Source organism: Thunnus albacares, chromosome 8 (assembly GCF_914725855.1).
Source record: "Thunnus albacares chromosome 8, fThuAlb1.1, whole genome shotgun sequence".
Taxonomy (NCBI): domain Eukaryota; kingdom Metazoa; phylum Chordata; class Actinopteri; order Scombriformes; family Scombridae; genus Thunnus; species Thunnus albacares.
Genome location: NC_058113.1, coordinates 5815568 through 5829588, shown reverse-complemented (window position 1 = coordinate 5829588; position 14021 = coordinate 5815568). Strand labels below are relative to the sequence as shown.

The following is a 14021-nucleotide window of genomic DNA, read 5'->3' as shown; positions in this document are numbered from 1 at the left end:
GTGTCACGTGTTTCCGCTTCGGCGTGTCCCTGGGCTTCCGTGTGTAGTTACCATAGTAACAGTCCCTGCTTTACAGACGAGCGTTCAGAACCAAAGAGCAGCAGGTAAAGTTTCCCTTAAGTTTACACAATTAACATTAACTTAGGTGAATATCACCGTTGTCAGCTGAGCGGAACACTGCAATTTCTCATCGAAAATTATTCTGTTCTGTCGAATATATAACGTTTCATCACAGTCAGTCTCTTAAAAATGGTGTTAACGCTAGCTAAATTACCAGTAACCATTATATTATCATCAGCTAACTTTATTTGCCTAGCAAAAGTTATATATCATTCAAAGCACGAAGATAACTATTGACATAATAGTCTGTTTGACATAGTTTAATAAACTGAAATTCTTCTCACTCAGCCATGAGTGCAGATGCACTTTTCTCCCTTCAAAGCCAGTCCACCTCCGTTGACTACAGTGGGAAGGTTCCTGTGGAGCACCTGGACTATGATTACATTAAAAAATGCAAAGATGTGAAATACCTGGAGAAGATCTTGAGACTACTGAGGTAAAAATTGTGTGAGCTGTAGGTGAGATGTGGCGAAACTGTTTTGATATGTGTATAAAACTCTCCCTAGTTAAATAAATCACTCACCCACACATCAAGTTAATTCATTCATCATTCCATCATCATGGCAAAATGTAATACTGGAAATAGAGTACATACAGTAATTATCACCAATTTTCCAAAGGGTAATGGAGCACAATAACACAATACAGCCTGATGAGCTTGACTGAAAATATTACTACGAATTCAGGCTTTTAGAAGATATTGTCTTATTTCCTGCAAAGGTCTGGCGATGAGGGTATTTATCCTCATTTGATCAAGTTCTGTGAGAGTCACCTGGAAAAACTGGACCCTAGGAGCCAAGCTCTCAGGAAGGAAAACCCTGTGGCCACAGCAGCCAGCCTCCCTGTAGAGGAGTGGAGCCATATTGTTGATGAGTTGAAGGTATGCTACGCATTGTAGTGTGTTTATTTTATAAATCCTGCTTACTGCCCTCTGTTCTTTTACGCAGCTGTTTCTTTGAAAATTAGTCAGAAGCATTTTAATATTGTATATTTTCTTCTTTACAGACTTGGGAAGAAGAAACCAGAAAGACAGAGAATTTGCTAGAACAGCAGTCAATGTTTGATGATTGTGTGAAAGAAAATATGCCACCTATAAGAGGGTCAAAGTGCTCTGTTCCACTTATCCAGGTAAAACTCACCTCCTATCATGTACATAACCATGTACTGTATATCTACGTATGGAAGATCACAAAAAATTAAAAATTCTTTTCAAATCACAGAATTCAGATCCAAAAAAAAAGAGGAATCCCTCAAAACGTGCTCTCCCACGAGATTATCAAGAATGGGACAAGTGAGTCATTTTGTCTCTTCATTTGTCTATTATAGTCAGAAGAAAGAACACATTGTTTCAGCAGCTGCAGGCACTGTATCTGACAGATTCCCTGTGCATGTTACTTTGGCCTCAGCTAAGCTTCTTTAATTATTCCACAGTTGAACTGTCGCAACCTCTACAGCATCCTTTAACTAAATATCTTTCACTCTATTTCTAGGTTTGACGTGGACAAAGAATGTGAAAGAATTGATGGTAACATTGTGAGAAATGATCAACCTGCCAAAGTCAAGACTAAAGTGGATACCTCATGTAATGGATTATCTATAGTATCTCATATTTATTATGTGGTCGTTGACAAGCAATGAGTGTAGTTTAGTTGTGTGGGATATACTGTATGTGTAAAATGTGTGGTCTCTGTAATACATCCAGTGCTGACACAACAGGAGAAGCTCATCCTGGCAAACCGCGAAAAGGACAAAGGCAATGAAGCATTCAGAGCAAACGATTATGAGGAGGCAGTAACATACTATTCCAGGTCAGACTCTTAAAATAACTTATTGATTATACAAAGCATTTTACATCTCTGAAGGAGATTATATCTTCATGCCTGGCGTTTTATTAGACTGCTGTCTTTCATTGAAATCCAATTTCATTCCCATTTACAATGCCTCCGAGTGTTTATCCATTAACCTCATTGTAAATAAAGGCCTATTTTATTTTTGACCTTCCATTACAGGAGTCTTTCCATTATGTCAACTGTGGCTGCGTACAACAACAGAGCCCAAGCAGAAATCAATCTCAAGCACTGGAACAATGCCATGAAGGACTGCCAGAGAGTACTGGAACTGGAACCGGGCAACATGAAAGGTGCTTTTTTTTTACATAGCGCTTTATCAAAGATGAAACAGAAATATGATTTTTACTTATTCTTCATTACTTCTGTGAAACCAATTTTTTTGAAGGGATGTTGTCTTGTCACATACCACATCTCTAACTCTACAGCACAGTCGTGGACAGTATGTGTGTCAGGTATGTATGTAATTTATTTCCTTATCCTCAGCCCTGCTACGTCGTGCCACTGTCCATAAGCACATGGGCAACTTCCAAATGGCTGCGGAAGATCTGAGGATGGTGCTGAGGGAAGAGCCGCACAATGCTGCAGCTACTGTAGGTAACTTAAGTACTGGTGCATGTCCACTAGGTGTCACTGTATTTGTATGAGATCAGGCACTGAAAAAACAGACTGCAGCTGCAGCAGGTATTAATAAAATCATGTGCAGTCTATCATTGCTGTAAATGGAAAATTATGCAGTTCTTCAGAAGGCCTGTGTTAGAAGGAAGGCTCAGAATGTATTTTATTTAGTCATCATGTTTCACAATATTGTTTACACAGCATGTCTTTTAATTATGTATTAGGAATTGTAATGCAGGTAAATAGGGAAAAGGTGTTCCTCTTAGAATCACACACAGGTCATTCACTTTAACTCATTATCTGTAGACGATTGTCACCTTTGCTGACTTACGTTTAAAAGAAATGGGTCAGGTTCCTACTGTTTGCAAATCTTATGTGTAAATTTTTTGTGGTTCAGCAACTTCTGTCTGAAACTGAGAAGAGGATGAAAGAAACTCAACCAGGACAGCAAAGCAAAGGCAAAAAAATCCTCATCCAAGAAGTGGAAGAGGATGAGGAAGAGGACAACAGTAACAATGAGCCAAGAGCAGAGCAGACGGGTGAGATTTGTTTGAACGCCTCCAAAATCAATATCAATAATTGATTTACACACACACACGCAGACTATAAACAAGCTAGTGCCCATTCATAATTCCCTGAATTCAGCCAGAAATCTATGTTCAATTTAAATGAACTTAAGCTACATTAAGCTATATTTAACATAACATGGACAGTTTAGTAGGTCAGTATCATTAACCACTAAAATCAATCAATTATGTGTTGTGTATAACTCTGCATTTTTGTGGGTGTTTCAACATGTTAAGCCTGAAAATGGTTGTCGATATGTCAGTGCAGTGCATTGAGTAACAGGCCCTTAGTTACCACTTGTAAGAATTGATTTAAAATTAAATACTTCAAACAAAAGGAAGAACTAAGAGCAGCAAATCTATAGCTCTGTGGTAGGTAGAATGACTGAATTATATTGGTTTATAGAACCAAAAGAGCAGTTTCAGTCAGAGTTAAATATATAAGACGCACTTAATATTCAGTACTTTGTGATCTCATCTGTATTTTTACACCACACTGTAGTCTATCTATATATTCATGCTTGATTTAGTCTCTATTGTAGATGCCTGGCTATGGATTTACTCTCTAATCCACTCTTTATTTATACAAAACATCAGAGGTAGCTTCAGCATTTCTGGTAATAGAAGGGAAGTCATTTTGCCCACATACCACTCTTTCTGCTGTGCTATAGATAGAGGAAAAACCCCTTGTCCCTCTGGGTAACGTGACATACTATGTGTGCGTGTCTGTTATCCACCCTACCCCCACCCAGTACTTTCATAATTCACTGTTGAGAGTGGTTGCTTCCTGGAACTCCCTCTTTTAAGTGGCTCTGTGTCATGTGTGTCCCAACCCTCCCCCACTGTGATGTAACACTGACTACTTCCTGTGGGTGTGTTTTCCCCCCACTGTCTCTCTCTCTCTCTCTCTCACTCTCTCCCTCTCTACCTCTCCCTCCCTCCCTCTCCTTTCTAGCTTGTCCGGTTGAACACAGCCAGCTTGTGGGAGGGGAGGAGAGCTCAGCTGCTCCTGTCGAAAGGGGAGACATGGGTAACGCGCAAAAGAAGCCCCACAGCAGAGGGGACGGGGGTCCACAAAGCGAGTCCAGCAACTCCCACCACGGACACTGGAGGAGCAAGGGAGGCAGCTCAGACAAGTACAAAGTCACGCAGGAGTCCAAGGAAAAGGTAGTCAATGGAACGGGCAAGAGGGGCTCGACAGCTTCGTTCCAGGCTGACCAAAGCAGCAGCAGCAGCAAGGGAAATACTGTTGGAGGAAATGCAGGAGAAACTGTCAACCTTGATGCCCCATGTGGAGCCCTGCCCCTGCCTCTGGCCCGGCTAAAGAATGAAGGGAACCTGCTGTTTAAAAACGGACAGTTTGCCGATGCACTGGAGAAATACTCACAAGCTATTCAAGGCTACACAGAGTCAGGTAGGGTTAAAGAGCACTCATGGTTGATGCTGTTGTTATTATTTTAATCTGAGGTGGTTGGTAGTTCAGTCACATGGTGTGCAAAGAATGGGTTGACATATTGTATTGGAGAGAAGTAAACTGTGTGCCAACACATTTAGACTGACATTAGTGTGTTATAAGCAGGCTGTGAGGGCCTCTAAAGTTTAACTGACTGATGTTTCATAATCTGTCTCACCAAATTTTCAATAAATTTAGCTTCATGGTGTGTCCTGTACCTGACTGATACAATTGTACATCAAAGGTCATGACCTTGCAGTTAGAATGGCAGGTCTTCCATTTATCTTTTGTTGCTTTATCACACTGCAGGATATTACAAATCACCACAAAGTATTAAATGTGGATACCTAATCAGCAGAAAGATCTCTTCCATCAGCAGCCCTCATCAGTGCACATACAGTGTAGAAATGCTTATAAAGATTCAATAAGAGCTGTTCAGGAGTTTAAATATTGGGATGTTGTTTTTGGTGTATTTAGTGACTTTGTCCCTGGAGCAATGCGTCACAATGTGGCTCTTGTGGTGTTCATGCACAGTGTTTCTGTTTTAGCTCCAGCCTGGCGCTAAGCCTCTCAGCTCAGGTCTGTCCAGGTCACATGACTGCTAACCACTCACTGTGAAATTGAATCTGTGGGACCGCAGCTATAATTCTCACAGGGAGGGAGAGAGTGAGGGATCGATCAATGGATGGAGGGAGAGAAACTGCTGCTTGTCAGGCTCACCCACCATCACACACACACACACACACACACACACACACACACACACACACACACACCCTCTCTGTCTTCTATGTGGACTGCCATAATGTACTCACTGCCCACTGTGCTGCTGGATATTAAATTGACTGGGCATCATCCAAGGTCCACCATATGACTGGTGAAGTGAAAGCTGCGGACAGACAGAGATGAGGATACACTGTGAACCCTTTTAAACCCACAACAACATGCAGCATGTCAGTACGTTGTCAAAAAGGGACATTTCAGACTCATCCTGACATTCTAACTGTCTTTTACAGCATCTCCAAGTCATGTTGTGTTCTCTAGACCTGTAACACACCGTACATGCTCTACTGTCACAGAAACCTCACTTGAGAAGCTGCTGAGACATCATCACACGCACTTTACTGTGTCATCATCCATAATCTAATTTCATCTGATGAGGTGGCATGCTAAGCTGACAGTATTTAGTGTAGTGGAAGAATGTTGCTCTGTATGTAACATATACTGTAGGCCTGTCTGGTTTGCCTTCCTCAGTTACAGTACACTGATAATGAAAATTGGAGTGAACTTCCTGTTTGGCAAGTGGAGAGAATAGCAAATATACTGTGCGTTGACTGCCTGAGCAAGTTATTGAACTTTCAGGAGAAAATATCTTGGAGGTAGTTTGACAAGCATTTCCTCATTTTCCTTGTGCATTCCAACTAGTCAGCCCTGGAACCAAATGAGACATTTTATCTCATGATAACAAATCATAGTGCCACTACAGTAAAATAGCAACACAGGGATACAGTGGTGTATTAGTGTAAGACAAGGTGATGCTTGTGTCCCAACAAAAAGTTTAAGATCTTTGGTTTAACCTGTGTGGACTCATACCTCAGGTGTTGAAATACATTGAATTATTGCATTGTAAATGTACTGTATCAATCATTTAATTTATTAGTCTGAAGTGCAAGAAGAAGTTTACTACAGTTAGTATCTTCCCATTAAGTGGTTTTGAAAGTCATGCTTATAACGCTTATGCAAACAAAAAAAGTTCTTCATTTAGTAATTACAGAAACCAATTATTGCAACACACACCAAATCCTCCACTATAATCCGTGCTCTTACTGAGCAGAGCATCTGCATCAGGTCAGAACATGTTAAATGTCAGCAGCAACCTTTGAATATTATAAGTGATTCATATGATAAATAAGCACCTTTTAAAGCCCCACTTCAGCCAGCCAAGAGGCTCTTTCAAGTCTATTTGAGATGACGCCACCTTATAGATATTCTGTGTAACAGTATAAGCAACATATACTGTTTCTAAGTCATGTTTTGAAAGTGTGATTCATGTTTATATTTGTTATATTTGTCTCTTTTTATACAGGGATTGATAGTCCAGAGGATCTATGTATTCTGTATTCTAACAGAGCAGCTTGCTACCTGAAAGATGGCAACAGTCAAGACTGCATACAGGACTGCACAAAGTAAGAGCATTTGTATACTGACCTTGTAATTATTTCTGTGTAAGTGGAGTGAGAATGTTAGCTGTGACCCAAATTTCACAATTACAACAAAAACCTTTTTATGGTTTCCTGTTTTTTTCAGCTTTATCATTTAGCATACCTCAGTAGCAGATCCCTATCAGTTTAAGAGGGGATTTGCACTGGGGTGTGCTGCAAGGGATTTTAGATTAATCTCTTTAGAAGTGGTTTTATAAGCAGCAAAGTCAGTATAACCTGAAGGAATCTCCCATGTGAAAGCTTCAGATTCAGCATAAGATTTTTACACCAACACACTCACATTTACATACTTACATACAACCACAGCACAAGACTGCAGCCACATGAAAATTTATCACCTATAGTGCTCAATCCAGAAGGACAGAACTTTCAGACACCAGAATCTATAGCAGAGGACCCAGACTTGATCCTTTGCTCTTGTCTCATTACATCTATTTATACCAACCAGAGCCCTGGAGCTGCAGCCATTCTCTCTCAAGCCCCTCCTGCGCCGGGCCATGGCTTATGAGTCCTTGGAGCGCTACCGTAAGGCCTACGTGGATTATAAGACTGTCCTGCAGATAGACATCAGCGTGCAAGCAGCACATGACAGCGTCAACAGGTATTGGTCTTCACCTCTCACTTCAGCTGAGAGGCTGCAGAGGAGCAGGGAGATGACGGCACTGAAACACAGAACTGACTGAATGGCTCAGACTTTAACGCTCACATTTTGAATGCTCTGATGGGCAAAACAAAGCCAACATTTGGCTAAATTTTACAGTCATGACAGCGTTAATGACTCTGACTGCCTTTTATTTGTACTGAATAAGGCAGTTACTATGAAAGTATCAACTTTAATAATGTTTGGTTGATTTTCTATATTGAAAATCAACCAAACAGAATCAAAAGAAAACAAATCAAATGTACAAAGATTAGCGGTTAACAGATTTAGCTGCTGTTGAAAAGCAGCTCCAGCTAGAGGCTAATTATGGCTCTCAGACTGCATGTCCTCTCTCTGTTACGCAATACGGAAACTCACCTGGCTGCTTTGTGTCCAGGAGTAGAACCAGTATTTGACCTTATAGAGTATCTACAAAACTAAACTTAGATGCTTGTTTAAAATAATACACCAAGCAGTTGAAAAGTCTCAAATGCATAAACCTCTAGGAGTAATTTTCTTTCAGTCTTTTCATGTCTTATTTGTCTGTGTGTGACTGTGTATGTGCATGTGTGTCAATATGTAACATCCATGTATTAAGTGATTTCTATCCTCCTCCAGGATCACCCGGATGCTGATTGATCAGGATGGTTCTGAGTGGAGAGAGAAGCTTCCGGACATTCCCCTGGTGCCTCTGTCAGCTCAGCAGCACCGCAGAGAGGAGCCACCCAGCGCTGAGGTCCTCCAGGCTCGAGCGGAGAAGGCCGCCAGGGATGCTGGTTTGTGTTTTTTTTTTTTTTTTTAAATCATAAGAACCTCTTTTAAGTTGTCCGCAGAAACATGTGATTACTCATGGTGTGAATTGGGGTTTGAAATATTTGTGCAATTAAATCTCAACATGTCACCGTGTGTCTCCTGTACAAATCCTTAAGCTTGATCTTAGTGAAACCTTTGTGAGTGAGGCATCAGGGTAAAATAGCCCTGTGCTCTCTAAAGCCCACGTTATGCCTGAGCAAGGAAAGGCCTGTGTGAAAAGCCTCAGTGACAGAAGTGTTTTAAAAGTGTCTCTCCATAAAATTGTCATATATTGGACTACACAACATTATATAAAACACTTAAAATTTGCTCCCCCTTGACCAACTACAGCAGCAAAATGATATCTAAACATGAATGCGTCAGTAATAATAATCCAATGACATATTATATAACAGTCACAGGGACCATTTTTTCTGCAATGAGCACTGTAACTGGTGATGATAAGTAACATTTTTAATGCAGAACTTTCACTTGTTGAGTATATTTACATTGCAGTATTGCTACTTTTACAAAATAAAGTATCGCGATACTTCTTCTACCACTGCTTGACATCAACATTGAGGAATAAATGAGAATCAGCTCTAAATTTTGACCATTAAAACTTTCACTGTTCTGGTTTCTGTCACTGCCCCCTGAGAAATGAAGGAGATGTTAAAGGCCTAATTTTTGTATAAGTGAACGTGTCCCCTCTGTTCGCTGACCATGCGGTTTCTCCATTCCCATGGCTGTGTTACAGCTGTTATTTTTAAACTCTAATGAAAAGATAGACTGGCACAGTTTTTCCTCCCAGAAGACACTTTGCAGCAGATTGATTAGCCCTTAGTCCACACCGTGACTGATTGCTGACTTAACTTTCGTGCCTCACGTCCAGCAAGCCCAGCAGTAATTTTGAGGATTTAAATCCCCGAGCATTACAATGCTGGCATAATTCCTTGTGTGAGGTTTTCTTAGACATAAAGGAAGTCAATTAAACTACACTGCAAATGTGTGGATTGAGTGTGGGTTCATTACTTAAACAGAAAGGCAAGAGTTGAGTTGCTCTTTTTGTGAATAAGCAATAACAAGTAATCATTTTATTTTGTCTTCCAGAAAGGAAAGCAGAAGTCCGTTTTACAGCTTTGAAGCAAGAAGGGAATGAGTTTGTGAAGAAGGGCCAATACCAGGATGCTCTGGGAAAGTATACTGAATGCCTTAAGCTAAAGCCAGAAGAGTGTGCTATCTACACCAACAGGTTAGACACTCACCCAAGCTTGAACAAACACACACACTGCTGTGGTCTTTCACTTTCTGTTCCTCAATATTTTGTGACTAATACTCTGCAATACATTTTGTCACCTCTCATGATTTGTTGCCTTACAAAGCAGGGATGTCAGAAAACACAGAGAAAATCCAGTCATTCATTTGGTTAAATTAAGACAGACTGATCAATTATCCCCAGCTGTCATCTGTCAGGCGGCACATTGAGCTCTGTAGCTAATCCCAACCGGTCGTCTGTCTGTCAGTGGTAGTAAATTAGTTTGTATTGTTGGTAAGTTGGAACAGAGTGACTCAGGAAACAGCTGCTTGATTCGGCACTGTTTATCACTACTCCACTTATAGCCTCCACCATATTATCTTCCATCTAGAGAGAAACACAGTGATCACAGCACATGCAGCAGGCAGGTCTGACTTCATTCTCTGTCTCCCACTGCCCTCCCCTGCTTTCTTTTCACAATAGTAGGTAGATTGTTGATCGTGTTGCAGAGGAAACTGTGATGCTGACATGAATAATTTCCTATTGTGTGTTTGCGTGTGGATGTTGAGGTCTGCTGTGGAAAAAGCTTGTATGTACAGCCACACCAGAGCAAACACCTGAATGCCACCTCCACACAGCTGCTGAGACCCATCAGGCTAACACAACTGACAGTGAATGAAAAACAAGGGGAGAAGCTATTAGAGCAAATTTCAGAGATGCTAATTCTGTCTCTTGTCTCATCTATTTCATATTAAAATATGAAATAGAAAAATAATAATTTTCATTCCTTCAGCCTTTATTACTAAGTCTGATTCACAGGCGATGAGTCACAAACTCATGATACCTTTTAGTCATGCCTCAAATAAGATTAGCTGCTGGTGACAAAAATAAAAATCACAAGTGACGTGTGTGTATTTGTGTTTGCAGAGCCCTGTGCTACTTGAAGCTGGAAAGGTTTACTGACGCCAAGCAGGACTGTGATGCAGCACTGAAACTGGAGCCAACCAATAAGAAGGCCTTCTACAGACGAGCACTGGCCAATAAAGGCCTCAAGGTGAAGGGAGCTGACCATTAAACACTAATGCCTCTGAGGAATCTGCTCAGTTAACAGCTGTTTTGTGTCAAAGAGGGATTCAATTGAATTTGTCAAACCTTAAAATAATTCATCTCTGTGTAAAAATGTCAGTTGCACATATTGGGTTCATAGATGAAAGCATTATTTCTCTGTAGAATTCACATATTAGGTGAGCCCTCACACATTTTCAATGCAATGATTGGCAACAGTCCTTTACGCACACAGAGGTTTTGTGTTTGTGTCAGCATCAGTATTGTCTGTTAATCCCTGCAACAGGACTACCTGGCGTGCAGCTCTGACCTGCAGGAGGTGCTGCAGCAGGACCCTAATGTGCAGGAGGCTGAGAAGGAGCTGGAGGAGGTCACAGTGCTGCTCAGACAGAGTCTGGCCAACGCCTCACCAGTCAAAGCCAGGAAGATCGTCCCCATCACAGAGGTGAATGCACGTGCCATTTTTTGAATATTTCAAGCAGGGGCGGAGACAGGCTGCCATCAACCCCATGAATAGCACTGGACTGTGCAGTGATTTTGGTTTAGTGGCCATAGTCAGAAACACAGACTTTAAAAACTTGTAGCATTATGCATCTGCATCCCAGTTTGACAAAGTAAACATTAGGAATATATTTTAAAACTAAATTAAAGTTTATTGTGAGAGGGTTGGAAGAACCCACTGACAATTAACACCCAACTCTGCATGTTTTAGCAGCTTTTAACCACTTTGAGATCATTATTTTGGTTTTCCAACAGCCGGATCATACAATAGACTGTATGATTTTGTATCTCTGCTTTCCTCAACCTCACATATGAAACTGTAGGCATCTATTTCCAGCAAATAAGCTTAGACATCAATCAGAAGTCAATTGTACACTTCTTTCCCAGCAAGAAACAGTATCGTAAAGGATTGACAAGTGAAGAAAGTCTTCTCTTCAATATATGCAACTACAATGACCAGCACCCAGTGTGCATTCACTATTCAACTATTTCTATATAAGTTAAGAAAGTTGAGCATCTAGCAGCACATCTTTCAGGAGCTGTTGAAAATATTAGATTTAAGTGTATCAGCTCTGTGTCTGATGGATGTGACTGTGTTCTGTGTATCTCAATGCTTCTTGGGAGTTGTAGTTGTAGTATTTTTCTGTAGTCTTCTATAGATTTCTCACCTTACATTATTGTATCTACACAGTTTTGTACATTTGTAATAATCAGTAATAATATTCAGTAATAAAGTCTCCCTGCTGTCTTTTCTCTGTAAAACCACTTTTACAACTTCTGTTTATCTTCCTCCTCAGGTGGAGGGTGACGAGGAAACGTCAGCCGTTCCTAACCCAGACAGCAGCTGCAGAGAGAACGTCACCATCAACCTCCAGCCGACCAACGCATACGAGTTCGGCCAAGCATTAAACCTAGCTCGCAGCAGCGGGAACATGGTGGCCTGCGCTGAGCTGCTGGCCTCCACAACTCCAGAGATGCTTCCACAGTTCCTCAGCACTCAGCTGGACGGACACACGCTCAGTTTCATCATGCAAGCACTGGACTCCCACCTCCTGGAGAAAGACCCCAACCAGGTCTACAAACACCTCAACCATCTGCACACTGCTGACAGGTTCTCGGTAAGAGGGTTTACTTTCCATTCAAAGTTTTATAACTAACAAAAACCTTCAATATAAAAAGATATTTAAAGCAAAAATAGCTTGAGCTTTATTTATAAGTCACATATAAAAATCTCCTATCTCATAAATGATAATGTAGTTTCATAAGTAATCTGTCCTCTTTGTCCACAGCAGCTGAGGTTTGGGTGATAAATGATGATATGCTGTTTCTGCAGGTTGTACTGATGCTGCTGGAGAAGGACGAGCGTCGCCACATGACTCAGCTGTTCGAGCATCTGTCAGCTGTAGAGAGCACAGAGTTCACAAAGAACGATGTTCAGAACCTGGCCAACAAATACATCTGACCCTCCTGTCCCTGCTCCCTGCTGCATGAGCTGCTGCACCACTACAACTCTTGGATCTATGCAAAACACTGCACAAGAACTGAGAACACAAAGGCAGGAAGCTGCAGAATGTGCCCCAGAGCAATACAATGGAACTGAGTCACATTCACTTTACTGGTCTGTGCTGTAAATGATCTGACACTGTATGTTTGACTGACTGTATAAGGAATATATTTTTCTCTCCAGAACATTTTGCTATGCAGATTTACTTTTCTACCACCACTAAACATTTGCATTGTACAACAGGCAGACAAGTGGGTACTATGGACCTATCACTTTAGTGTATTGATAAGTAGGGTCCAATGTACATTGTTACATAAGCCTACAGGCAAGTGTTTCCCCTACAGGCAGTTTTGTTTGCTCAGGACGGGCTTGTACTCCCCGCACTGAGCTCAGTTCTTCTGGTCCTTGAACCCTGTCAGTCCTTTGATAGTAGTCATTTGATAAATGAGCTGCTGTCAGAGCTACTCTGCGAACACCAGCCAAGATCAGAAATTATATTCAGTGCATGCTGAATATTAACTAGGAAAGGAGCAAGTGAAGTAATTTGCTACTCAGCTACTCAGTCCTTACTGCGGGACAAAACCATAAGATAAAGTTACAGTTTTATTATGACTGTATGTACTGAATTATCTTCATGGAAGACATAGGCCTGCATGATATTATTGCTGTTCTGTGCAGTATGATAACAGTTGTCTGTTGAACTGATATCTACTGACAGTGTTGTAGGAGAAAATATCATTTGTAACCTTATATGACTCAGATGCTTTTTTTGTTTTTCAGCTATGCAATTAGATCTGCATTCTAATGTAAACACTCTTAAAGGCTGGTGTTTGTGTCTTTTCCATAAGGAGTGACATGAAGTCATTCACCCTATTTGTTTACCAAATTAGCCTGCCAGCCAACGCACATCTTCACATTCATCTTCAGCAGTTCAGACATGCAGATGTGTGATGCACCGGAGAGAAGCAGCAGCATCTTTATGAGATGTGTGCCTTGGATTTCAGATTAGGGATCAATTTACATTTTGAGAAGTGTACAGACACTCCTCAAGAGAGAGTATATTTGTCACTTAACTCCATGCACATAATTGTTTCAAATGTATCATTTATTTGCTAATTTAAAGATCTTATATTCATGTATTTAATTATTGAATATTACAGTCACCCAAATTTGACTGCCTGAATCCAAACCATTGTTTTCAAATGTTTTATCAGTTCTACATGAATGTACCAAATTTAGTTCCGGGAGACAAGTTGGAGCACAAGAGGCAATAATTTAACATGTTCCACAGTCTCTCTTCACTGTGGTTTTAATATTATATTTCAGTAGAGATGTAAAAGAAAAGTATTCAATATTCACAGTGGGCTATTCAATAAACTGGAAAAATATAAAGGTTCTCTTCTTTATGCTATGATGAAATTAAACCATTGAGAAACAC

General features: G+C 40.7%; 1 protein-coding gene across 1 annotated transcript; it reads left to right on the top strand.

Moving 5' to 3' along the window:
* Positions 1-27: 27 nt before the first annotated feature.
* spag1b (sperm associated antigen 1b) lies at positions 28-14020 on the top strand. Its single transcript, XM_044359046.1, has 19 exons — positions 28-104; positions 409-556; positions 841-1000; positions 1126-1248; positions 1341-1411; positions 1611-1702; positions 1823-1928; positions 2130-2260; positions 2454-2560; positions 2983-3124; positions 4107-4565; positions 6691-6790; positions 7275-7427; positions 8085-8242; positions 9369-9510; positions 10441-10567; positions 10865-11023; positions 11877-12197; positions 12413-14020. Exons 2-19 carry the CDS (start codon positions 411-413, stop codon positions 12539-12541), a joined length of 2826 nt encoding a protein of 941 aa, XP_044214981.1. The 5' UTR covers positions 28-104; positions 409-410; the 3' UTR covers positions 12542-14020.
* Position 14021: the final 1 nt, after the last annotated feature.

Coding starts and splice junctions, on each gene's coding strand:
- spag1b (XM_044359046.1), top strand. CDS start 411: ATGAGTGCAGATGCACTTTTCTCCCTTCAAAGCCAGTCCACCTCCGTT. Junction 1,001..1,125: donor ATATTGTTGATGAGTTGAAG/GTATGCTACGCA, acceptor TCTTCTTTACAG/ACTTGGGAAGAAGAAACCAG. Junction 4,566..6,690: donor TCAAGGCTACACAGAGTCAG/GTAGGGTTAAAG, acceptor CTTTTTATACAG/GGATTGATAGTCCAGAGGAT.